This window comes from Capra hircus, chromosome 17, assembly GCF_001704415.2.
Source record: "Capra hircus breed San Clemente chromosome 17, ASM170441v1, whole genome shotgun sequence".
Lineage (NCBI taxonomy): Eukaryota > Metazoa > Chordata > Mammalia > Artiodactyla > Bovidae > Capra > Capra hircus.
This window is the reverse complement of record NC_030824.1, coordinates 35,720,080-35,744,788: the sequence shown is the minus strand read 5'-3', so window position 1 is coordinate 35,744,788 and position 24,709 is coordinate 35,720,080. Positions and strand designations below refer to the sequence as shown.

Below are 24,709 nucleotides of genomic sequence, written 5' to 3'. Positions count from 1 at the left end.
CAAACATATAAATGTAAATGGAATGGTAGAATGAACCCCCATGGACCCATCTCCCGGCTTCAACAATTGTCAGCATTCTTCCTACATGTTTTACTGCATTTCCACCCATTTCTTACTCATCCACTAGATTATTAATATTATTATTTTCTCTAATTTTTTTTTAGATTAGGAAGGAAAAGCAAAACAGAAATTCAAAGAAAAACTAATCTAACTTTAGACCTGTTTATACAACTATTTCTTCAATGATGGAAACATGGTAAAGCTACAGTTACAGCCTGAGCAACATTCCAGTTTACTGAAGCCTCTTTGTTCAACTGTTTCCCAATCTTTCTTATTTCTTTATGAATTCATCAAACTCTCAATAACAAGACACCTTTGAGTATTGTACCATTCTTTGAAACAGAAATGTGAATAAAAGGATAGGGACTAACTGAGAAATTCATACTTGGAGAATTCCAAAGATAAAACTGTTTAACAAATTTGCAGAATCTAAATCAGTCATCCATTTCTAATCATCAAAAAATATACATTTGCTTAAAGAAATAGAATGTTATACAAATGAACATTCAAACATTCAAACTATGATTAAAAACACTCTTTAAATCTGCATTTTGGGATGTGGGGAGAAATGTTTGTTATGATTAGTGATATATAAATAGTATTCCTGACCAATATCTTACCTTCTCAAGCTTATATCATCATGTTCTTGTAGAAGGGTGGTTGGGTGGAGCACACATTTTCCACTATCAATTTCAACTCGAATATCAAGTTCAAAGTCAATATTTCTCTCTGTAGCTGTGCCACTAAGACTTCTGTTGGCTGGGGCTGTTGGCCAGCGTTCTGTAAACAGCTGATGAACAGCAGCAAAGCCTGTTGCTTTTTTACGAGATGTATGTCTAGAGAAAGAACAGCTGGTCATTACATTGTAGTAAAATGGGAAGAGTTTTCAGCAAACTATTTTCCAACATGTTATGTGAGCAATGAAAGTGTTAGCTGCTCAGTTGTGTCTGACTCTTTGTGACCCCATGGACTGTAGCCTGCCTCTGTCCATGGGATTCTCCAGGCAAGAATACTGAAGTGTGGGTTGTCATGCCATCCTCCAGGGGATTTTCCTGACCCAGGGATTGAACCCAGGTCTTCTGCATTGCAGGCAGAATTTTTACTGTTTGAGCCAAATAACTTTGGAAATAAAGTCTGTAAATAAATTTTAGTATTTTGTAAATTCACACAAATTACCCAGATAGCTCTTACTGACTGAGGTATTTCCTAAGTTTAATGGAGTCACACTTTATTCAACAACTATGTACTGAGGAATTATTATGTGCCAGGCAATGTGCTAAGTACTTGGGACACAGGCACAATCACTGGCTAATGAAGAGTCTGAATATCAGAATATGACCTACATTCTACATTTTGGAGGAGATTTCATTTCACAAACTGTAAAATTTAAATGCTACTTTCCGGGTTTTATTAAAAAAAGGGGGGGAAGAAAACTAATGCCATATGGAGATAGATTATATTAGTAAATCATGGATATGTCTCAGTCTCACTCTGGCTAGGCACAGTAAGATTTATTTGTTTTTCTATAAACATTAACAGTTGTAAAATGTTTTAAGCTCAGCTCTAAGGTACTGCCTAAGGATCTTAAAATAAAAGGGCTACTACTCACGAGGGTTTCCTGTAAATATAAAACCTTTCCCTCTCATGGTCGTCATCCTTTTCATCTTTCTCAGAATCTTCACTGCTAGAAGACAAACTGTCATCCCGTCGGCCCTCTTCAGACTGGAAAGAAATGCCTGGTGAAAAGCCTCCTGGGGTTTTGGGAGAACTGAACACGGAATATGATCCTTCGCTATTTGATGAGTAATGGGAAGGACCTTCAATGGTTACTGACAAGAGGTCCAACTCTGTCTCCTCTGGAAACTGAATGTAAAGAGAGAAAACATGAATCAGGTTCATATTACAAACCTCTTTTCAAGTTAAAAAAGAAAAAGAAAAAATATATGTTTAAGCATTTAAAATATCAAAATTGGATTTCCTCACTCTGAACTGAAAAGTCAGCTCTGTGAACATATGAAATGGCATACAAAACAAGGAAGGAAGAAGTTCAAACCACAGAAAGTCATACCACTGACACACTAAAAATCACAGAGTGAAATTTTACTTTATGTAAGCATGTAGCATCATGTTGATTTGTACATAGTGTAATTCTTTAAAGAATAGTTAATCATAGTATGGAGACAAGGGGAAACAATGTGATCAACTTTAAATCAGAAGGTCAAGAGAGCAATTAGTGATGCAAAGAGCATGCAGGTGTTAGTACAGAATGCACTTTGTGCTTCTAGAATACTTTTTGTGGATACATCTTTTTAAAATGGGCCCTAAAGGGCTGAAGAAAGATATGTAAATAGTTACATAATTAAGCATGTCAGCCAACCCAATGTAAGAATCCTATATTTTAAGGTGAATAGTTTGTATAAATATAATTTTGTTCCCTGAGGACTGTACCATGAGGCCATTTCATTTAAGAAGGCAAAAAAAAAAAACAAACAAAAAACCCCAAACTTCTGTGTCCTAATTTTGATTCCATGTTTTGAGAGTTGCTTACATATCCTTTGAGAATGTGACAAGCCTTTGAAATGTATAATGTGCAAGGTAAATTTATTGATACTACAATTAGATGCATAGTGAAATCCTATAATCAAAATTTCAAACATTTGCAGAATCTAGATTTTCTTTATAGCTTTTCTTCAAAACATCATTTAGTAAATAAGTAAGTCATATTTTATAAGAAAATCTTTGATTCTTTAAAGCTGTGCTAAGAGTTTACGTAGATAAATATCCCTGTGTTTTATATTTATTTTCTATTTAACCGGGTTTCCCTTGTGGCTCAGCTGGTAAAGAATCTGCCTGCAATGTGGGAGACGTGAGTTCAATCCCTGGGTGGGGAAGATCCCCTGGAGAAAGGAAAGGCTACTGACTCTAGTATTCTGACCTGAAGAATTCCATGGACTGTATAATCTTGGGGTTGCAAAGAGTCGAACACAACTGAGCTTCTTTAACTTTCACTTTCTATTTAACCATGCTTAATGATCTATTTTGTAACTTATTTTTACATACTGTTTTTTATAAATAGCATACACAATTTAGAAATAGGACTTGAATCAATTCAAATATTAATGCCTTTAAGAATAAATCAGTCATTTCACAGTATATACATATATCAAATAATTATGCTGTACATTTGAAAATAATGTTACATGTCAATTTTCTTGATTTAAAAAATGTTGGACAGGTGAAAACATAAATTAGTAGAATCTATTTTATTCACTATAAATGATTTGTTTCCAAGTTCAGTTTTAGAAAAAAGGACAGGTCTCTCAAGCTTACTCTATTACAACTGAATAATTCTAAAACAATTCAGCTTGACTAAATTCAGTGGAACTATGGGATATATATTGAGGTTATCTTAAAAGAGTGGGGGAAGTGAAACAAAACAAATGTGGAGTAAGTTCCAGTTTTTAAAGGTAACTTGGTGGAAAATTTCTAGACAAAGATTTATACACCTACTATACAAATACAATTTTAAAATTAAATTTTACTCTTAAAACTATATTTAGGGAAAACATGTGGTTAAAGGTGTTAATTTAACTTATAAATGATTGTGTAGCACATTCCATACTGTTTTGAACATAATTTTTAATACTTTTATACATGCTTTTTTATATCAGTGACTCAATAAATAACATTCAATGATTAATTTGTTATTCTGAGATAAGTTTGATTCTAGTTTGAATTAGGTAACTCATTTTTTTAAAAGATTCTTTTTATAAATGAATGTAGGGAAAAAGAGATTCACTTAAAGATTACCAAATAACTAATATATGGCAGTTTTTGGTTTATGATTTCATTAATTTGGTACACTGATTTAGTCCTTTAATTTTTGAGATTAAATAATTACTATTAAATTATAAGTATAGAACTAAAATATATTCATGCAAGAGTTAATGAAATACACATGATAAAAAAGAATTCAACCAATCATTTTAAAGCTTTATATAAAATATTTTCAAGACCCGAGTTTAGTATGAAACGAGAGGAAGACATTTTGAAAGCAGATTTTCAGAGTGGTTAAATAATTTTAAAGGAAAACTTATGTTGTTCTTAAAAAGTACCTGAAAATACCCTTCCCCAGGACAGCTCGATTGTGGTGCACTTCCCCATACTGTTTTTTTCAACTTAATTAAAATAATAAGAAAATTTATAAAAATTTATGAAAAGTAAAAAACCAAGGTTTTAAAAATAAACAACAAAAGAGCAAACATTCTAACAAAAATTTTATAAAATTATAATATAAAATTATAATGCTATAAAATTATAATATAACTGAAACTGACTTTTTTACTAGTTTCTAATATTTCTATATGTTCTGAGCTAAAGTACATAAATAATAAAATAAATTAAATAAAAAACATATACATATACATTTGTATAAAATACCTAGTTTAATGTGGAACTGAACTTGAAAGAAATTATTCAACAAAACGTTTCTACCTATGAGCAAGCAGTATGGAGACTATACATAAAACACTAATACTTGCAGTACGGCTCTCAATGATAGCATTTGGGTAGAGCCCTATTTGGTAAAGTACAGAGACTTTAACCATCATAATTTATACTTCCACTTGTAGGAATTAGTATTTCACTGAGTAACTCATATAATTTAGTAATTACTAAAGATTCTTTAGCACTGTATATCACCAACAAATAGTCTCTCTCTTACTGTATCTTGGATATTGAAAGTGACTCTGGGTCCAGGAGATGCTGCATCCACACGGATTTCTGGGAGCTCCTCAGGTTCTCCTACTCGAGAACTGTAAGTAAAATATATAAGGTTATTAAACATTAATATTCTTAAAAAAACCCTGGACTTTTATAAAAGTCTGATTAATGACATTAACACTTTATTTCTAAATATTTACTTCATCCAAGGATTGAACTTTTGGTACGCCTTAATCTTTATCATTGCATTAAACAAAATTCATGGCTTTGATTAACACAGGATTTTCTAAAACCAAACCTTATAAAAAACAATTTATACTTATTGTATAGTGTTTTTAAGGTTTCTTTCTTCTTTTTTTTAGTTTGTGTGTATGTGATGTGGACTAAAATATTTATTGAATTTGTTACAGTATTGCTTCTGTTGTTTTCGGTTTTGTTGTTTTGGCTACGAGGCATGTGGGATCTTAGCTCCCTGACCAGGGATGGAACTTCCACCCCCTGCACTGGAAGGCAAAGTCTTAACCACTGGACCACCAGGGAAGTCCCTATATTGTTTTTTCACTAGTAAAACTCTATTTTTCTGTGTATTTTTCTATAATATGTAAAATTTACATTTTTCCATATAAAATCGAGACAGGGTGCAGGATGCTTGGGGCTGGTGCACTGGGATGACCTGGAGGGATGGTGTGTGGGAGGAGGTGGGAGGGGGGTTCGGGATTGCGAACACATGTACACCTGTGGCAAATTCATGTTGATGTGTGGCAAAACCAATATAATATTGTAAAGTAAAAAAATAATAATAATAAATATAAAAAAAGAAAAGAAATTTTGGTTCTGTTGAACCTCCAGTATATGCTAATTTTCTATTTCATAAAAAAAAAGAACCTTTTCTACAGTGACAAATTTAAAGCTACAGTTACAAATATGCAAATATTCATTTCTTTGGATGGTCTATAAGTTTACACATAAATTTGTCTAAATGACAATGTACATCATTACTAAAAAATACATAATGACTTTTATAAAATAAAAGTGTATTTAAATGAGACAGAATTCCTCAAACTTCTTATACTGACAGCATCCATTTGTTACCTTAATTTTGTAATTTGCCCAATTAGAACAAAATAAATAAGTAGTGAACTTTGGCAAAAGAGTCAGCAATGTTATTACTTGTTTCATCGATTGAAATCTATTACCTTGCCCTTTCCATTCGCTTAAGAGGTGGTCTTCCAGAAGCTGAAATGCTCTTCGATCTGCTGTAACTTGGTTTGTAACCCAAACCCCACTTATCCTTTAGAGAAGCAGCCTAATGAAGGGGAAAGAAATAGGGTGACTTTAGCTGTTATAATATCTGACTTCAGATAAAATTTTCTGCTAGTTAACAAGTTAGTCTCCTTCAGATCAATAACAAGTTCTCTTAAATTGTGACTTTAAATATCACTTAACAACAGAGATGGGTCAAAGTGCAGCAGGAATCAGCTCCTCTTTAGTCCATACGTCAGTTCCTCTTAAAAGGAAAGTAAGAGCCACTAGCTGGCCTGAAAGGAAAGATTGGGAGCAAGGCTGAGAGGTACAGAAATCAGGGGGGGGAAAAGAAAACAGTAAGAAAAGAAAATGAGAATTGAACAGAAGGACTCCAGGAGAAAGGTGAGGGAGAGAGTGACACTAATCATTTCAAGTACTACCCCACCAAGAGAGCTCAAATTACAGAAAAGGACAGGCAGGAAGTGCCGACTGGAACACCCTCCTTGTCTCTAAATCCTTCTTCAAATTTGTAGTTTGGAGAGATTGGATATTAAAAAGTCTAATAATGGAGATGAGAAAGCAAGAGGATTAAAAGGGAACTGAGTGGAATTAAAAGGGAATTGACAAATTTGATAAATGTTAAGAACATAGATGTAATTTCAATAATTTCCCTAATCCTCTCTACCTAGTTTTATTTTTTAAAGTTAATTGCCAAATATAAACTAACTTATAAATGGTATGCAAGCAACATTAACACTATGTCACATGACTGTGAAGTACACAGTGTCAAAAATTTTAAAGTTATATATTACTGATCATCACTGTTCATTTAGTATCATCAGAAGCCAGTGATGAATATTAAGTTGAATTTTATCCCTAATTTAAATACTTTAGAACAGTATTCAAATGATGTTGTCTGGGACTCTGGTGGTAAGCAAGGAGAGACAGCTCAAGCCAATGAACTAAGGATCCCTGAAGCGTTCCCCGCTTCCTCTAACCTTAGCAGCTCTGATTTAATCAGTTCTTATGTATTGGTTCAGTTCAGTCGCTCAGTCATGTCCAACTCTTTGTGACCCCATGAATGGCAGCACACCAGGCCACCCTGTCCATCACCAACTCCCGGAGTCCACTCAGACTCACGTCCATCGAGTCTGTGATGCCATCCAGCCATCTCATCCTTGGTCGTCCCCTTCTCCTCCTGCCCCCAATCCTGCCCAGCATCAGAGTCTTTTCCAGTGACTCAACTCTTCGCATCAGGTGGCCAAAGTACTGGAGTTTCAGCTTCAGCATCATTCCTTCCAAAGAAATCCCAGGGTTGATCTCCTTCAGAATGGACTGGTTGGCTCTCCTTGCAGTCCAAGGGACTCTCAAGAGTCTTCTCCAACACCGCAGTTCAAAAGCATCAATTCTTGGGCGCTCAGCCTTCTTCACAGTCCAACTCTCACATCCATACATGACCACAAGAAAAACCATACCCTTGACTAGATGGACCTTAGTCGGCAAAGTAATGTCTCCGCTTTTGAATATGCTATCTAGGTTGCTCATAACTTTTCTTCCAAGGAGTAAGCATCTTTTAATTTTATGGCTGCAGTCACCATCTGCAGTGATTTTGGAGCCAAAAAAAAATAAAGTCTGACACTGTTTCCACTGTTTCTCCATCTATTTCCCATGAAGTGATGGGACCAGATGCCATGATCTTCGTTTCCTGAATGTTGAGCTTTAAGCCAACTTTTTCGCTCTCTTCTTTCACTTTCATCAAGAGGCTTTTTAGTTCCTCTTCACTTTCTGCCATAACAGTGGTGTCATCTGCATATCTGAGGTTACTGATATTTCTCCCAGCAATCTTGATTCCAGCTTGTGTTTCTTCCAGTCCAGTGTTTCTCATGATGTACTCTGCATATAAGTTCAATAAGCAGGGTGACAATATACAGCCTTGATGTACTCCTTTTCCTATTTGGAACCAGTCTGTTGTTCCATGTCCAGTTCTAACTGTTGCTTCCTGATCTGCATACAGGTTTCTCAAGAGGCAGGTCAGGTGGTCTGGTATTCCCATCTCTTTCAGAATTTTCCACAGTTTATTGTGATCCACACAGTCAAAGGCTTTGGCATAGTCAATAAAGCAGAAATAGATGTTTTTCTGGAACTCTCTTGCTTTTTCCATGATCCAGTGGATGTTGGCAATTGGATCTCTGGTTCCTCTGCCTTTTCTAAAACCAGCTTGAACATCAGGGAGTTCACGGTTCATGTATTGCTGAAGCCTGGCTTGGAGAATTTTGAGCATTACTTTACTAGCATGTGAGATGAGTGCAATTGTGCAGTAGTTTGAGCATTCTTTGGCATTGCCTTTCTTTGGGATTGGAATGAAAACTGACCTTTTCCAGTCCTGTGGCCACTGCTGAGTTTTCCCAATTTGCTGGCATATAGAGTGCAGCACTTTCACAGCATCATCTTTCAGGATTTGAAACAGCTCAACTGGAATTCCATCACCTCCACTGGCTTTGTTCATAGTGATGCTCTTTCCAAGGCCCACCTGACTTCACTTTCCAAGATGTCTGGCTCTAGACTAGTGATCACACCATCATGATTATCTGGGTCGTGAAGATCTTTTTTGTACCTCTTCTTAGTATCTTCTGCTTCTGTTAGGTCCATACCATTTCTGTCCTTTATCAAGCCCATCTTTGTATGAAATGTTCCCTTGGTATCTCTAATTTTCTTGAAGAGATCTCTAGTCTTTCCCATTCTGTTGTTTTCCTCGATTTCTTTGCATTGATCACTGAAGAAGGCTTTCTTATCTCTTCTTGCTATTCTTTGGAACTCTGCATTCAGATGCTTATATCTTTCCTTTTGTCCTTTGCTTTTTGCCTCTCTTCTTTTCACAGCTATTTGTAAGGCCTACCCAGACAGCCATTTTTCTTTTTCGCATTTCTTTTCCATGGGGATGGTCTTGATCCCTGTCTCCTGTACAATGTCATGAACCTCACTCCATAGTTCATCAGGTACTCTATCTATCAGAATCAGGTCCTTAAATCTATTTCTCACTTCCACTGTATAATCATAAGGCATTTGATTTAGGTCATACCTGAATGGTCTAGCGGTTTTCCCTACTTTATTCAATTTAAGTCTGAATTTGGCAATAAGGATTTCATGATATGAGCCACAGTCAGCTCCTGGTCTTGTTTTTGTTGACTGTATAGAGCTTCTCCATCTTTGGCTGCAAAGAATATAATCAATCTGATTTCGGTGTTGACCATCTGGTGATGTCCATGTGTACTGGGGTGGTACTCAAAACCTTATTCTGGTTAGAAAAATGGAGGGTTCTGCTGACTATATTTTAAAATATTAGTTTTTCTACTAAGAAGACCACTTTGACCCAAAGCAACCTACCTCTACTTGAATAAGTTTTATAATTATTTTCTACTATATTTATTTCAGTTGTTCAGTAACTAGGCTAAATCCGAGAATGTGGTAGATGGTAGGGTCAAAGATGAATAACTTGTCCTTTAAGAGACTCAAACTCTAGTAAGGGCAACTAAACATGCAAATAATAAAGGTAAGAATAAAGTGCTGAGAGTATATAGTAGCTAAGAGTAATGTTAGCTGTGGAAAATGGGATGGGGTAGAATGGACATTTCAAGATTTCACATTTGACTTAGAGTCAAAAAAGAGAATATGACTTTATGATAGGCAAACAAAACACAGTGGCTAGGGCATAACCTGTAGAATCCCACTGTTTGGGTTTGAATCTTGGCTCCATTGGGATTACTGGCTGTGTATCCTTGGTGAAATTACTTGAGTTCTCTGTGCCTCAGTTTCCTCATCTTTAAAATGGCGAAAATACTCAATGATACAAGCTAACACATAGGGTTGTTATAAAGATTTAATGGGTTGGTAAGTGTAAAGTGCTTTAAACAGTGCTTAATACATAGTAGACATGAGATATAAAAATCAAGTGTTATCACCAGCAATGGAGAAGGCAAGAGAACAACATAAGTATCATCATAACTTTCATAAAACAAAAGCATTTTTAAAATAGTATAATTTAATAAAATCCTCTTTGTTTACTCACTCGCATACTGGACCTCCGTAACTTTTTACGAACATCTCTTCTAATGTCATTCACAGCAACAGATTCTAACTGTTGATAACGTTGAATTTCCTGGTTTATAGTTCCTTCACTTGCACCTAATTTTCTGGATGCAAAACAAATATGGCAGTTAGTGTAAAGAGTTAACAAAGAAAGAATGAGTTTTACTTGCTCCTTTTTGATTCTTTAACTTATCAGAATATCAAAGATTCTGTATGGAGAGGCCAAAACCCTCCATAATGTTAATACCCATACCTGGCAAACTGTAAAAAACAAAAAAAAAAAAAAAAGGAAAACTGTCTTTAATGTTTTAGGAAATGGTTCTTATCTGTTTCTACATCAAGAAGTCTCTTTAATAATCTTATGAAAGCTATGGAAATGCTCTGCAGAATAATATCTGTATGTAAAATTTTATGTATAATTGTAAGTTTCAGAAAAAATTTTAGAGGAAGTATACTTTGCTACAAGTCATTTTTTCCCCTGATTACAGAACTCAAACTATAATATAAGTCAACAAGAAAATATGAATCATTGTAACTGATTTTACAGAAAAGTTTTTAGAGAATAACTTTCACTATATATTGCATACATTTCTGTTAAATCCTTGAATACAAAAACCCCCACAGATACAGGTGTACAAAGATTAGAAAAGCTGACATATGACTACCACCTTGGGGGGAAACAAAATTATGAAGTTTGGCAAGAAGAATATTTAGCCTTTACAGAACAAGTATGACCTAGTCAGTACTATATAGTAGGCAACAGATAAAAAAATTAGTACCACCTACTCCCTGCTCTTGACTTGCCCTAGACTCATTTCAGTTCTAGTGACCTGCTAAAACAGGCAAACAAAAAAAAGTATGAAGTTTGAATTCAGACCAAGACAAGTTCAAATTTTGACTTTTAAATCTCCCTGAGCCAATTTTCTATAAAGTTTGGATAATGCCATCTAATCTTGCAGAAATGTTATGAGGATTAAATTGAGATAAGATGCCAGATTCACAATAAGTACTTAATAAATTCTAAACTTGTTTCCTCTCTTCAAACATTTGCATTCCAAAAATATTGCTAGCAAAACACTCACACATATATACATATGTAAAGATACATGTAAACAGACATGTAGAGATGCATATATGCATAAAGACTGACAGAAATGGGGAGCTGTGATAAGCACTAGGCTAATGTTTTCAGCTTTATTACTAATGAATGTATGATCTCAGACAAATTACCAAACTTCTCTGGACCTTGGTGATCTCATTTACTTAACTAAAGGGGGTTGTACTAGCTCCAATCCAGTTTCCTTCTCATTTAAAATCTCATGGTTCTATTATTAGGGAATGTTATAGTGTATTAAAAATCATTATACATACTTAAGATCATCTATTACTTTGGCCTGTTCATTCAATTCTCGGATATCTACTATACGCTTCATAATTTTTCTTCCTCTAAGTTCTCCTGGCTGGCTACCAGATGCTCCTTGTCTTCGATAATCAACAGCTTCCTGAAAAATCAAAAGCATGTCTGTCAGTAACACCCCCAGGTCACAAAGCAAATCTTATCACAGAAATAGCACCTTAAATCAAAAGCTGCATGCAGGAATCAAAGCAATCTATGTTAAGTAAGATGATTTGAATTCTCCAGTGATTCAAACCCCTTCATTTTCATAAGGATAGTTGCTACCTACGTTTCCCCATGAGTGAGCTCTGCATGCTTTCAAATGGGACTGGCTAGACTGAGGGGAGGCCCACATCTCTGGGTCACAAAGATACTCTGCAGGAACAGAATAGCGCTGATGTGGGGGCCTGAGGCCTAGTAGGTGATTTACAAGTCGCTGCCCAAAGGTGAGCTTGTAGCCATCTCCACTTACTGCACTTCCATCTGAACTCTAAACAATAAACAGTAACGTTAACTTTTTAAATAAAATTTTGTTTCCAAGAACAAAACTAATTCATGATACAGTAGTTAAAAGAGATTTCAGATTTTATAAAAAATTAATACTGGAATGAAAGCAGAGAGAAACTTTCTTTTTAACTAATAAATAATAATTACTGATCAAATAACCTGATACTACAGACAGAATATGTACAGCATACATGGAAATACACATTTTTAAAATGTATATTAAAAAAAACTAAAATGTATATTTTGTGTGTGCACTTTGCTTTTGACTTTAATTTTTTAAAATCATTACTGAGATATAATTCACATGCCATTTAGAAGTCACCCATTTAAAATGTATAGTGCAGTGGTTTTTAGAATATTCATAAAACTGTGCAGCCATCAGATTTTCACACCTCCCAAACAAGACCTTATAACATTAGCAGTCTCTTCCCTCCCCTCTCCCAAATCCCTAAACTCTTCCAGGCCTAGGCAACCACTAATCTACTTTCTCTCCCCAGATTTGCTTGCTCTTTGCTTTTACTGTTAATGTGTAATCTGTAGGTTAAGGCACAAGCTGGCTGACAGTCATTATGAAACAAGCAATTCAATTAAAAGACAATATTATGACAAAAAAAATTATATAAATGTAGGTACAAAGAACCACCACTCCCTTTCTTCCTTCACAATTAGCAACTATAATAAGTAACAATGATTTAATAATATCCCTTTCTCAGGGTAAAAGCCAGTCTTGAAAAAGTCTAACTGAATTTACTTACAGTATGGATAGTGGGAGACATAGTGTCAACTTCATCCTCATCTGACAAGTCAGCTATATTCACTGAATTTAGATCAGCAATGTCATCTATGTCTTCTTCTCCTGTCAGGGTTGTAAGGGTGTTACCCAGAGCATTCAGTCTTTTTCCAATGTTAGGATCCATGTGGACATCAATCCCACACATTTTCCACAATACGTTGAGTGTCCAGGTTCCAGCACTACTACTTTCTGTTTAAATAAAGAAGAGGCATTTTTGGTAAGTCTTTAAGTATAGAAATTTAAATAATTCTACATTCAAGGAATAAAATGGATGATGGCCCTGTGTAATAACTAATACCTCTCATAGTTCTGTCAGAAACATGAGACTATGGGGCTGATTTGCCTGTTATATGGTGTGTAATTACTGTTTCCTCTGCGCAGCACTCTACTTTCCCCTTGTGACCTATGAAATCCCCCCTCCCCAAGCCCCACGTTCATCTGCCTTCCTATGTCTGTAGTAGGATTGGAATGACCCTCCCTCATTAGACAGAATTAATTAGATAATCAGTCTAAGTAAGGGTCAAAGTTGGAAAACTAAGAATCCTCTTTTGGACTTGAGAAAACATGGTTCCTTTCTAGTAACTGAGGGTGGGGAAATGAGGTTCATGAGCTGTTGGCAGCTGTGTTTCATGCCACATGCAAGGACGTCAGCAGTAAGAAAAGTGGGCAGCCAGAATGAAGAAAAGACAAGAGCTGGGAAGCGCCCTGGTGACAGCTGGAATCTTGTTTCTAGACTAACTTGAACTGACCTGGTTCCTTCTCTTCACTGAGACAGCCATTCTTAAGTTTAACTGTGATCTGCAAATAATTCTTTTGATAAGTTCCTGCTTTTGGTTAAGCTAGTTTGAATGTGTTTTCACTAAAAAGCCAGAGTCCTGACAAAGACTTTTCCGTGCTCTTCCTCCCATTATGTATGTTTACTTCAGTTATCACATTTTTATTCTAACATTATTGCTGGAAATTTCCTAACCTTTTCAGTCAGTGGGGACTTCAGGCCTTGCCATTTTCTGGGACAGTTTACTTAGGATGGGCACTTGGACTACATTTGGGAGGATAAGAGGGAATAATAAGGAGAAATCTTAATCAGTTGCTCCTCAACATTTGAAGAGCTCTTAAATAAATATCTCTCGCTTACCCTAATTTTATACCAGGCAAAATAATAAAAATTTACACTATGCTATTATCTCAGAGACAAGACAGGTTATTACTTCTATAGTATCTCCTAACCAGTTTCCTAGATTTTTCTAACTAACCCTTTGATACTGCCACCTCTGCTTTCTTGCTCAAAAATATTCGGTGCTTTTCTCACTGTCCACCAGATCAAGTCCAAACTCCTTATTTTGGGACTTAAGATTTTTCCCATCTTATTTTCACATAACTATTGCAGCCAATTCGGGCAATGCTAATTAGAACCTGTGTTCTGACAAAATAGGTATTTTTCTCTCTGCCTGAATTTTCCCTATATATATTTTCCATTTTTGCCTAAGAAACAATTTTATCCATCTTTCAAGTCCCTGTTGAAATGCTAGTTCTTCCATAAAGTTTTCTCTCATTCTAGTATCCTTTGTAATTTAGATATTTTATCTGCCTCTTATAAATTTCAACAGCAGTTGGAATTTTATATCAATATTTTATTGAGCTTATCACTTATTACAGTTTATAGTTGTACTGAAGAGCCATAACTACATTGTTAGAATTTAAATTTATAGAGTAGAAAGTGTATCTTATTCATCTTTGTCTTTCCCCAAACATTTTGTAGTTGTGTTATATACTGGTGGTGTCTAATTAATTGTTAAATAAATAAAAATATACTAATATTATTGCAAAATAGTTTTTAAAAATTAGGGAATAACAGAATGAGTTTTGGTTAAAGGATCCTCTAATACAAAGGCAGGAAAAATAGATTAAAGCAGAATTCTACCTGATACATATAGCAAAAGTAATACCAAATGTGAACTCACCAGCAGCTGCTTGTCCTGTAGTCCTGGAACATACTTCATAGGTACCATCTGGAACTACACCTGCACAAAAATCACCCCCAAAATAATCCTTAACAAAATTATGCTTGTGCTTAAATATACTGTAATTTTTCTTTCAAAAATTATATCTAAATAGGATTACTAGTCTCTCTAGATTTCAGTTTTTAATCTGGAGAAAGAAAAGGACCTTAGATGACTTGCAAAATCTACTTCATATCTCACAATATTTTATTCTTATTGATTTTAAGAACTAAACTGCATACACCTGAAATTAATAGATTATAAATCAACTATACTTCGATAAAGAAAAAGAATTTAACTGCAGTTTTACCTTTACATTCTATGTGTGAGTTCCTCATCTGTTGGCCAATATCTGGCCAACTCTGAAACTCTAGTTTCTTGATGCTGTGACAATTTGTACCATCATGAGTAAATGGCACTTTGAGAATGCAAATACTTTAAAACTGATTTTTTGATAACTAAGAACTGCCACATCAGTTCATAGACATGATTCATCAGCCCTGTCTTTTACGTTGACAAGGACCTTTTTATGAGAATTTAAAAAAAAAAAAGACTGATTGCCGTGATGTCAGTCTCATGAGATCAGTCTCCTGAGCTCATTGACTTATCCTCGGAATACATCTGACTTTAACTTTGAAGAATTTTCTACAACTTAGCTTTAATCAGATAACTTTAGCTTTTTTTAAGAGGTTAATCAACAGTTTTAAAAGTAGAGACATACCATCCTTCAAACAACTTTTAAAGAAAATAAAGCCTAAATTGTTTAACAGACTCTCCCCAAATAAAATATTTCTACAACTCACATTACCTAATTCACCTTTAATGTCATAGTTATAAAACAGAGCAAAATAGACAAAAAAACAAAAACAAAAACTAAACAACCCTTGCAAATCTAAACATGCTAGAATGAAAACAAAACCCTTTGAAACTGGAGAAATATAATAAGGCTAGTAAATTAGAAAAGGGTAGAAAACATTGAAGACTTCCAATCCAAAGAAATGGAAGATAATTTTTAAAAGTTAAAAAAAAAGATTACATAAATTCATAGAATACAGAGCTATGGTGTATTAATAAGGAACATTAAAATTCTTAGGATTAGATCTGAATCCTCAAAGTGAGAAGTAGGAAACCAACTGGGCTCTTTCCCATTGTACTTGTCATCTTTGAGTTGGACCAACCAAAATCCAGGATGGCAGTTTTCTTGCTGTGACAAACAAATGCTGTTATCCAGGTGTTAGCAGAACGACTGGAATTTTTCAAATTTCTAATAGTTTAGCTTCTCTAAGTACATGTCAATGAAAAGAGTCTAATCTTTACTATTTATTTAAATGGTCCATGGAACACTTCCTACAGGTCGTGCTTTCTAATTTTAACTGTATTTCCCCAAATACTATTACCGAGAGAAGAAATAACAGTGGGTCACCTTTTTTCTAGGGCATGACTTTTAAATGATCTTTGGAAAAAAATCCTAATTTTTATTTCTCTGCCCTAAACTCGACTCTTTAAAAAAAAAATTATCAGTTACATGCAAGTATACTTATTACTAACAAAAACTACAAAATAGTAAACTACTTGGCAAATTTGCAATTTGGAAATCTTTTTTATCAACAAAACAACTACTCTACTCACCTCCTTTGCCATCCTCCCAAGACACCCAATAATAAGCATGTTACAAATACAAGTCATTTGATAACCTCCAAAACTCAAAATAAATTATGATTTTCACAATTATTATAGCATGTTAGTATTCTACTTTGTTGGTATAATGTCCACTGAAGTGCTAAGCTACTGTTTATATTCTCAATATGTTTTTGATTTTGAGTCAGATGTATATTTCTTATGCATTTTCCCTTTGTTTAAACTGTTAAGGAAACAGTATTATCCCTTGCTTCCAAATATATTTTATCCAATATGACTACAATGATGACAAAATATCACCTTAATAAAAGTCAACAGGTTTAAATTTATTTTAAGGGAAAAAAACACACAAACAAAAGAGTTATGGTGACTTTTAAAAATATATATAACAACCATGTAAAATGATTATTTGTAAAGGTCGCTGATGAAGGCTATTTTTGGTCTTTTGGGTATTAGGCCTGAGTACTTCGATAGCAAGTCTTCTTAGTAACCTGAAGTATTTCAAAGACATCCTAGTATTTTACCTATTAATTATCTAAATGCAAAGCATTCAAATCCAGGAATTTCACCTAAAATTTTACCAAAATTAAATACCAAAACTTTAATTTTTTGATATGAAAACACTGGAAAGTCTTCCAAATACCTAAAGAAAACCCACAACTGGAGGGATTTTCTTCCAATGGAGAGAGGGGAAAATTGCTAAATAATAGCATATCATCTTCTGGAAAGTAAGTATTAATTTTGGTCTACAGATTAACTGAGGAATTTTAATTCACAACTTTTAATTCTCAAATATAATTTTTCATTATAAGATTAATGATACTTTATCAAATCTACTATAATGTTTAAAATATTAAAAACAAACCCCTGTATCTTCAAAATAGCATATTAAACACAGCTTCAGTTATTCCCAACCTTGATGAACATTATGGAATCAGAGGAATTCACCCAAATTATACTCTGTATACTACATGTTTGGAAGTGTGGATTTACTTATGGCTCAAGTTCCTGATTATCCTGTATTATGTTATAGAATGAACTGGATCTTATACATATAGCCCTTTCTTTTAAGATTCCCACAAAATAAAGATACTTTACCTGGTCATTCATAAATCAATTACAGGAAGTATCAGGGGGTGAGCAAATGCTATACCATCAATAAGAATATCAAGTTGGTTTACTTACCCAAACTACTGAAAGCAGCAGTTTTTCACAAATATGTTCTGGTATCTTTAATTAGAAACAGTCTTTATTTCACAAAGTCCAATAAAGTTCCTATATACGAATATCCTTTAGTTTTACTAATGACGTTGGGGTTATTTTAATTTTTTAAAATTATAAAGCTCATACAGAAAATGAGAAACTCACAGGCATTCATTACTAGGTCCCCACGAATTTCTGGTTTCCAGTCATCCCATGACGTCTCAAAGCCATCAGCAAAACGGATACAAAAGTTTTTGAAATGCCCTTTACTGACTAAAGATTCGGAAGAACAAGCAGTGATGAGAGTACTTTCAATGGTCAGTACTAAGGCAGAACCAGTGTCAAGGTCTCCAGTGTGATTAGACTGCAAAATACATTAATGAGACAAAAGGTGACAACTTTTAAAGTTTGGAAATCTCCTAGGATTTAGAAGACCCAACATATAGAAAGAGTTAACCTTAGAGAGCTTTGTTAAAAAGCAGCTTAGAAAGGTGCTACTTTAAAACATTAAACTGCCCACGTGATATGCACTTGCCATTTAGTTTTTTTAAAACTAAACGTGTAAAAGGCTGATTATCTATTTTTTAAAATCTCAGGTCTCTGTTTTAGTTGTGGGGAACATTCATTTTTATAACCATCCCTGCTGTGTATAGCCTTCCTGAAGTCTGTCCAACATGCCGTATTATCATTTTTCAACTCCTGAAGCACAAACATAACACATACTGCCAATCCTCAACCCAGAAGTTTTCTCCTCAACCCAGAAGTTTTCTTAACACTTTCCTGTCAAACAATAACTAGAAGATAAATTCATTCAACAACTGGTTACAGGTTAAGGTAAACTGTAACAATAAAACACAGACCTCTGTATTTGTTATAATCATAATTTCTTAGCATAATAGGGGTTCACAGCTTTTTCTCTTATACAAGTGAGCATGCAAATATGCATTCCCGAGAACTGTTCTTAAACCACAGAGTATTTCTGCTTTATCCAGTACACATACCTTGGAAGTTTGTTACCATTAAATATTACAGTTTGAAAGACTTTGGAAATCCCCTACCCTGTTTTAGATGAAGTTATCAAATATTATATCATATTCTTGAGTATGTTTCTATTTTATCAACAAGTATATGCCAAAGATGTCTTTACTAAATACAAAGTAAAAATAAAGATTTATTAGATGGGTATCAATCTCATTACTGTTATGAGGCACATCAAAATGATTCAGAGAAAGCTCTCATGAGATCCACATTTAATACTCCGTGGATGAATAATGTTGGAAGGAATTCAATCTTACTTACTGTTTATTAAACTCAAGTTATAAACTGTTATCCTGAAAATATTTATTGTTATACTCTGTACACACAAAAATATGGTTAGTAGAAATGTTTGGTTCTAAATCTTGGACTATGATTCTATTTTTTATACCTGTGCAGTATTTGTGATAGGCAGGCAAATTCCCAGATCATTCACAGTGAGCTGCAGGAAGAGAGTCCCAAATGCCTGGGCTGACGTTTGTTGGATACCAGGCAGCATATCTACCACTTCCTTCGTAGCCATATGAATATCTTTATGTAAAGCCATTCGTTGTTCATTCCAATTGTCATATGCAGCCTTATAATTCAGCCAAAACAGCACAGCTTTTGATAATTAAGACAGGGCAAAGGAAATATTAAAATCAAAGCTGTAAATCTACATGGCAAGTAAAACTGTTTAACTATAAAATCCTGTTGATTAATAAAAATTAGTCCCAGAAAATTGTAGCATTAGAACTAGAAAGAATCTAAGAGGATACAGTCAACCAGACAAATGAAAAAAACAGAAAGCAGGAAACTGCAAAATGGCAAACCACAGAAGATAATTCAGGTCTAGTCACTCATTTAATGAATTACTTGTGAAATGCCTACTATATGCTAAGCACTGGGACAGAATCACAAAGGAAAACAAACATGGTCCCTGACCATACAAAGCTTTCTGTTACAACTGCTAAAAATTCTTGAAGGAGAGGTATGTAGTACTAGAAGTATACATTTTAAAAGTGTGATTTAGAGGAGTAAAAAACATTTGAGTTTGTAATAAGAATGAAATCTGAGGGTAAATAAACTATCATTTAATGCTATATACAGAGGGGGAGTCTTAAGAGAAGATAAAGATGAAGAGGTCAGAGAAGTAGAAGGAAAAACAAGAGTTATGACATGGATACAAGAGTAGAAAGCACTTTTAAGGAATCATTGGAAGCTTACCAGAGGATGATAAGGTGAGAAATGGAAAAAAAAAAAAAAAAGTGTACCAGATTTAGCAAAACAAAATGTTAGAGGTAGTTTTCTAACAAACTGATCTTACCAATAGCCAATGCCCATCACCAGTTTATTTTATGGCTTCATAAATGGTTCTTTATTACTTCTAAAATAACCATTATATTTGCCCAAGGGACACTAATTAGACCCTATCATTCAGCCTTATTTCTCATCATTTTCCTTTATGAAAGTTGCTGCTATATTTTCTTGGACCCCTGTGCTTATATGTATTTATATATGTATATTCCTTTTCTTTTTCACTTGGCAAATATTTATTTAGTTCCCAACTACAGAGATAAAATAGGACAAGCTTGCATTTCCTATCTCATGAGTAACTATCTCTCTCCTAACTCCAAGTTGAACCTAAAAAATTAGTTTCTTCTCTGAGAAGCACAGAGAAAGTTAGAGAACTCCCTAATATATCAGAAGAAAAAAAAAGTGTGTGTATATATATATATATATATACACACTTATATATATATATGTTTCAACTCTGGAGTCTACTTTGCTCTCTTTCCACTGAACTGAGAGCTCTTTGAAGGCAGAGTTCCCATTTTCCATATATGTATTCCACTTATACATAGTGAACAATAAATGTTTATAGAATAAATGAATAAAGACACTGCCAAGAAGAATGGGTGCAATAGTTACCCAAACCAAAAAACTGAGCATTAAAATTAAAATTCTAAATCAGACATTCCTATAGATTCATGTAAAAAGCAAATAACTTTAAAAAGTAAAGTAACTTCAAAAACTGATGAGAATACACAAACTTTTTTTGGATGCTCACATTTCAAATTTAAGAGACATATACTGTCAAGCATTTATGCTGGTAAACTACAGATGACTTTCTCTAGTATTACCCAAACATCTCTAAATCTGATAAAGTAGTATTGATAGATTTTATCTTACCTCTATCGAAGGCCACGGGCTGTGCGTACACAATTGGTCGATTCAAGGTAATAAGCACAGCTTCCCTATCTGAAGAACCACTGATTTCTTCTCGCAGGGCATTTCTTAATCCAATTCTAGTTTTAAAATAGGCAACTTGATGAAAATCAGAACCAGCTTCCTCATAAACCTAAGATAAAATGAAAAGCTCAATAAAAGCAAATAACAGAAATGTTTTAAATGTTTTAATTTTAATTATTTAATATAAATTTATTTTAATTGGAGGTTAATTACTTTACAATATTGTACTGGTTTTGCCATACATCAAGATCAATCTGCCACAGGTATACATGTGTTCCCCATCCTGAACCACCCCCCCCTCCACGCTTCTCTCCCCGGACCATCCTTCTGGGTCGTCCCAGTGCACCAGCTCCAATCATCCAGTATCAGGCATCGAACCTGGGCTGGCGATTCGTTTCATATATGGTATTATACATGTTTCAATGCCATTCTCCCAAATGATCCCACCTTCTCCCTCTGCCACAGAGTCCAAAAGACTGTTCTATACATCTGTGTCTCTTTTGCTGTCTCGCATACAAAGTTATCATTACCTTCTTTCTAAATTCCATATATATGCATTAGTATACTGTATTGGTGTTTTTCTTTCTGGCTTACTTCACTGTATAATAGGCTCCAGTTTCATCCACCTCATTAGAACTGATTCAAATGTGTTCTTTTTAATGGCTGAGTAATACTCCATTGTGTATGTGTACCACAGCTTTCTTATCCATTCATCTGCCGATGGACATCTAGGTTGTTTCCATTTCCTGGCTCTTATAACAGTGCTGCGATGAACATTGGGGTACACATGTCTCTTTCAATTCTGGTTTCCTCAGTGTGTATGCCCAGCAGTGGGACAGCTGGGTTATAAGGCAGTTCTATTTCCAGTTTTTGAAGGAATCTCCACACTGTTCTCCATAGTGGCTGTACTAGTTTGCATTCCCACCAACAGTGTAAGAGGGTTCCCTTTCCTCCACCCCTTCTCCAGCATTTATTGCTTGTCGACTTTTGGATCGCAGCCATTCTGACTGGTATGAAATGGTATCTCATTGTGGTTTTGATATGCATTTCTCTGATAATGAGTGATGTTGAGCATCTTTTCATGTGTTAGTTAGCCATCTGTATGTCTTCTTTGGAGAAATGTCTATTTAGTTCTTTGGCCCATTTTTTGATTGGGTCGTTTATTTTTCTCGAATTGAGCTACAGGAGTTGCTTGTATATTTTTCAGATTAGTTGTTTGTCAGTTGCTTCATTTGCTATTATTTTCTCCCATTCCAAAGACTGTCTTTTCACCTTGCTTATAGTTTCCTTTGTTGTGAAGAAGCTTTTAATTTTAATTAGGTCCCATTTGTTTAGTTTTGCTTTTATTTCCAATATTCTGGGGGCTGGGTCATAGAGGATCCTGCTGTGACTTATGTCAGAGAGTGTTTTGCCTATGTTCTCCTCTAGGAGTTTTATAGTTTCTGGTCTTAACGTTTAGATCTTTAATCCATTTTGAGTTAATTTTTGTGTATGGTATCAGAAAGTGTTCTAGTTTCATTCTTTTACAACTGGTTGACCAGTTTTCCCAGCACCACTTGTTAAAGAGATTGTCTTTTCTCCATTGTATATTAAATTAAAAGTTTTTTAACACCATTAATGGTGAAAGTCACTCAGTTGTGTCCAACTTTTTGTGACCCATGGACTATACAGTCCATGGAATTCTCCAGGCCAGAATACTGGAGTGGGTAGCCTTTCGCTCCTCCAGGGGATCTTCCCAACCTAGGGTTCGAACCCAGGTCTCCCACATTGCAGACATATTCTTTACCAGCTGAGCCACAAGAGAAGCCCAAGAATACTGGAGTGGGTACCTATCCCTTCTCCAGCAGATCTTCCTGACCCAGGAATTGAACCAGGGTCTCCTGCATTGCAGGCGGACTCTTTACCAACTGAGCTATCAGGGAAGCTTGTATTGTTCACCAAAAGAACTACGGTATACTTTTCTTCATTTCATTTCTCAATGATAAATTTCTGATACTCTATACCATAACACTTGAAATTAATGTACAATATGAATGGTTATATAAGAAATAAATAGGAAATGATACATAAAATCTGTATAACAGCTAGGATTAGGTTTATATCCTCAATGGCAAGATAATTAGATCTCTCAAACTGTGCTTCTATTAGAAAAAATTAGTTTTTCTAGAGATGACATGAAATTTTTGTTCATTTATTCCTCCACATAATCTTTAATATAGCCATTCAGTTTTAAAAGTGTGACTGGTATTCTTTTACTCAGGTCTTCAAAGTAAAGAAGGAAAATGATTAAAAATCTACCTAATTTTTAGCAAAACAGAAATTCCCTTATGAGCTATGAAAGCTAAGTTTTTATCAAACAGCATCTGATTTACTACTCTGTGTGTGTGTGTGTTTATATGTTTAACTTTACATGTTTAACATTATGGCATGTAAAATTTGCCATTATTCAAACGGGAGCTTAGTTGCTCATTCGTGTTTGACTCTTTATGACACCATGGACTGTAGGCTGCCAGGCTTCTCTGTCCATGGGGATTTTCCAGGCACAAATATTGGATTGAGTTGCCATGCCCTCCCCCAGGGGATCTTCCCAACCCCAGGATTGAACCCAGGTTTCCTGCATTGCAGGCGGGTTCTTTACCATCTGAGCCACCAGGGAAGCCCAGTAACATTTTAAGGATTGACTAATGTTAATACAGGGGGCTTCCTAGGTGGCACTAGTGGTAAAAAGCCTGCCTGGCAAATGCAGGTAATGCAGATTCGATCCCTGGGTCGGGAAGATCCCCTGCAGAGGGGCACGGCAACCCACTCCAATATTCTTGTCTGGAGAATCCCATGGACAGAAGAGACTGGTGGGCTACACTCCATAGGGTCACACAGAGTTGGACATGATTGAAGCTACTTAGCACGCATGCAATGTTAATACAGAGCGTTAACAAAATCAAGAGAAATTATAAGTATTCATGAAGATACTAGTTAAATTTCATGTGATTGTATTTGCCAAAACAATATACTGCCAAAATACTCAAATGAAATGCCAGACAAAATTATAAGGGCCTTCTTCAATGAATTTTCATTAGAATTTACAATCAAATTTTCAGAACTTAAACTAAATACTTTTTAAAGTATAATAATACTTAAAGTAGTTCAAAATGATATGCAGCATTTAAAAGTCAGTTTTAATATCAACATATTCAGCACTCACCTGATGTTTGACAATCTGTCCTAAAGCCAGATTTAAGTCCACTTGGCATTTACCAAACAGTTTCAGATAGCTGCTACTTCCTGGGGAAGCTTTGGTTTGAAGTCTGTTTGAAAGTTCCAGTTCAATCAACCCAGTTTCAAATCTTACAGCTCTCATTGAGGGAGTTGTGGCTGTTACCTGAATACCCTAGTAGTTTATATATGTTTGGAGGAAAAAAAGAATCTTAAATCAACAATATACACCCATTCAAACGAAATCTCTCAATACGTGATAAATAAAATACCATGTTCTAAAATATCTTGGATGCCTATTGAACTGATAAAACTGGCAACATCCTTTAATTTCTCATGTCAGTAGAAAATTTTAGCTATTAAATTTCATTTCAGTATTTTGTATTCAAAATACAGACTCTTCATGGGTTAAATACATTAATTACAAGTAACTATTTGGTATGAATAATTTTTAAGAACACTAATATCATAAATATTAGAAGCAATAAGATTTACATTAAGGTATTATTTTAATTGGACAAGTGTACAAAACATTTCTTACAGAGTAATTTATAATAGCAATAATCAGAAAAAATAAAT

At 34.7% G+C, this 24,709-nt stretch overlaps 1 protein-coding gene across 3 annotated transcripts in view; it reads right to left on the bottom strand.

Moving 5' to 3' along the window:
* Positions 1 to 24,709, bottom strand: part of KIAA1109 (KIAA1109 ortholog) — a 202,471-nt gene that overhangs the window by 30,785 nt on the left and 146,977 nt on the right. For 2 of the 3 annotated variants that reach the window (XM_018061504.1, XM_018061505.1), the window contains 14 exons: positions 24,120 to 24,305; positions 20,858 to 21,026; positions 19,077 to 19,288; positions 17,816 to 18,014; positions 14,771 to 14,830; positions 12,772 to 12,998; positions 11,799 to 11,999; positions 11,485 to 11,615; positions 10,094 to 10,217; positions 5,979 to 6,088; positions 4,784 to 4,874; positions 4,176 to 4,238; positions 1,670 to 1,923; positions 681 to 896 (listed from right to left, as the gene is read on the bottom strand). In XM_018061504.1, the coding sequence (XP_017916993.1) occupies positions 681 to 896; positions 1,670 to 1,923; positions 4,176 to 4,238; positions 4,784 to 4,874; positions 5,979 to 6,088; positions 10,094 to 10,217; positions 11,485 to 11,615; positions 11,799 to 11,999; positions 12,772 to 12,998; positions 14,771 to 14,830; positions 17,816 to 18,014; positions 19,077 to 19,288; positions 20,858 to 21,026; positions 24,120 to 24,305 (2,243 nt within the window). The remainder of the gene's footprint in view (positions 1 to 680; positions 897 to 1,669; positions 1,924 to 4,175; positions 4,239 to 4,783; positions 4,875 to 5,978; positions 6,089 to 10,093; positions 10,218 to 11,484; positions 11,616 to 11,798; positions 12,000 to 12,771; positions 12,999 to 14,770; positions 14,831 to 17,815; positions 18,015 to 19,076; positions 19,289 to 20,857; positions 21,027 to 24,119; positions 24,306 to 24,709) is intronic. The other variant, XM_018061506.1, reaches the window with a different exon arrangement.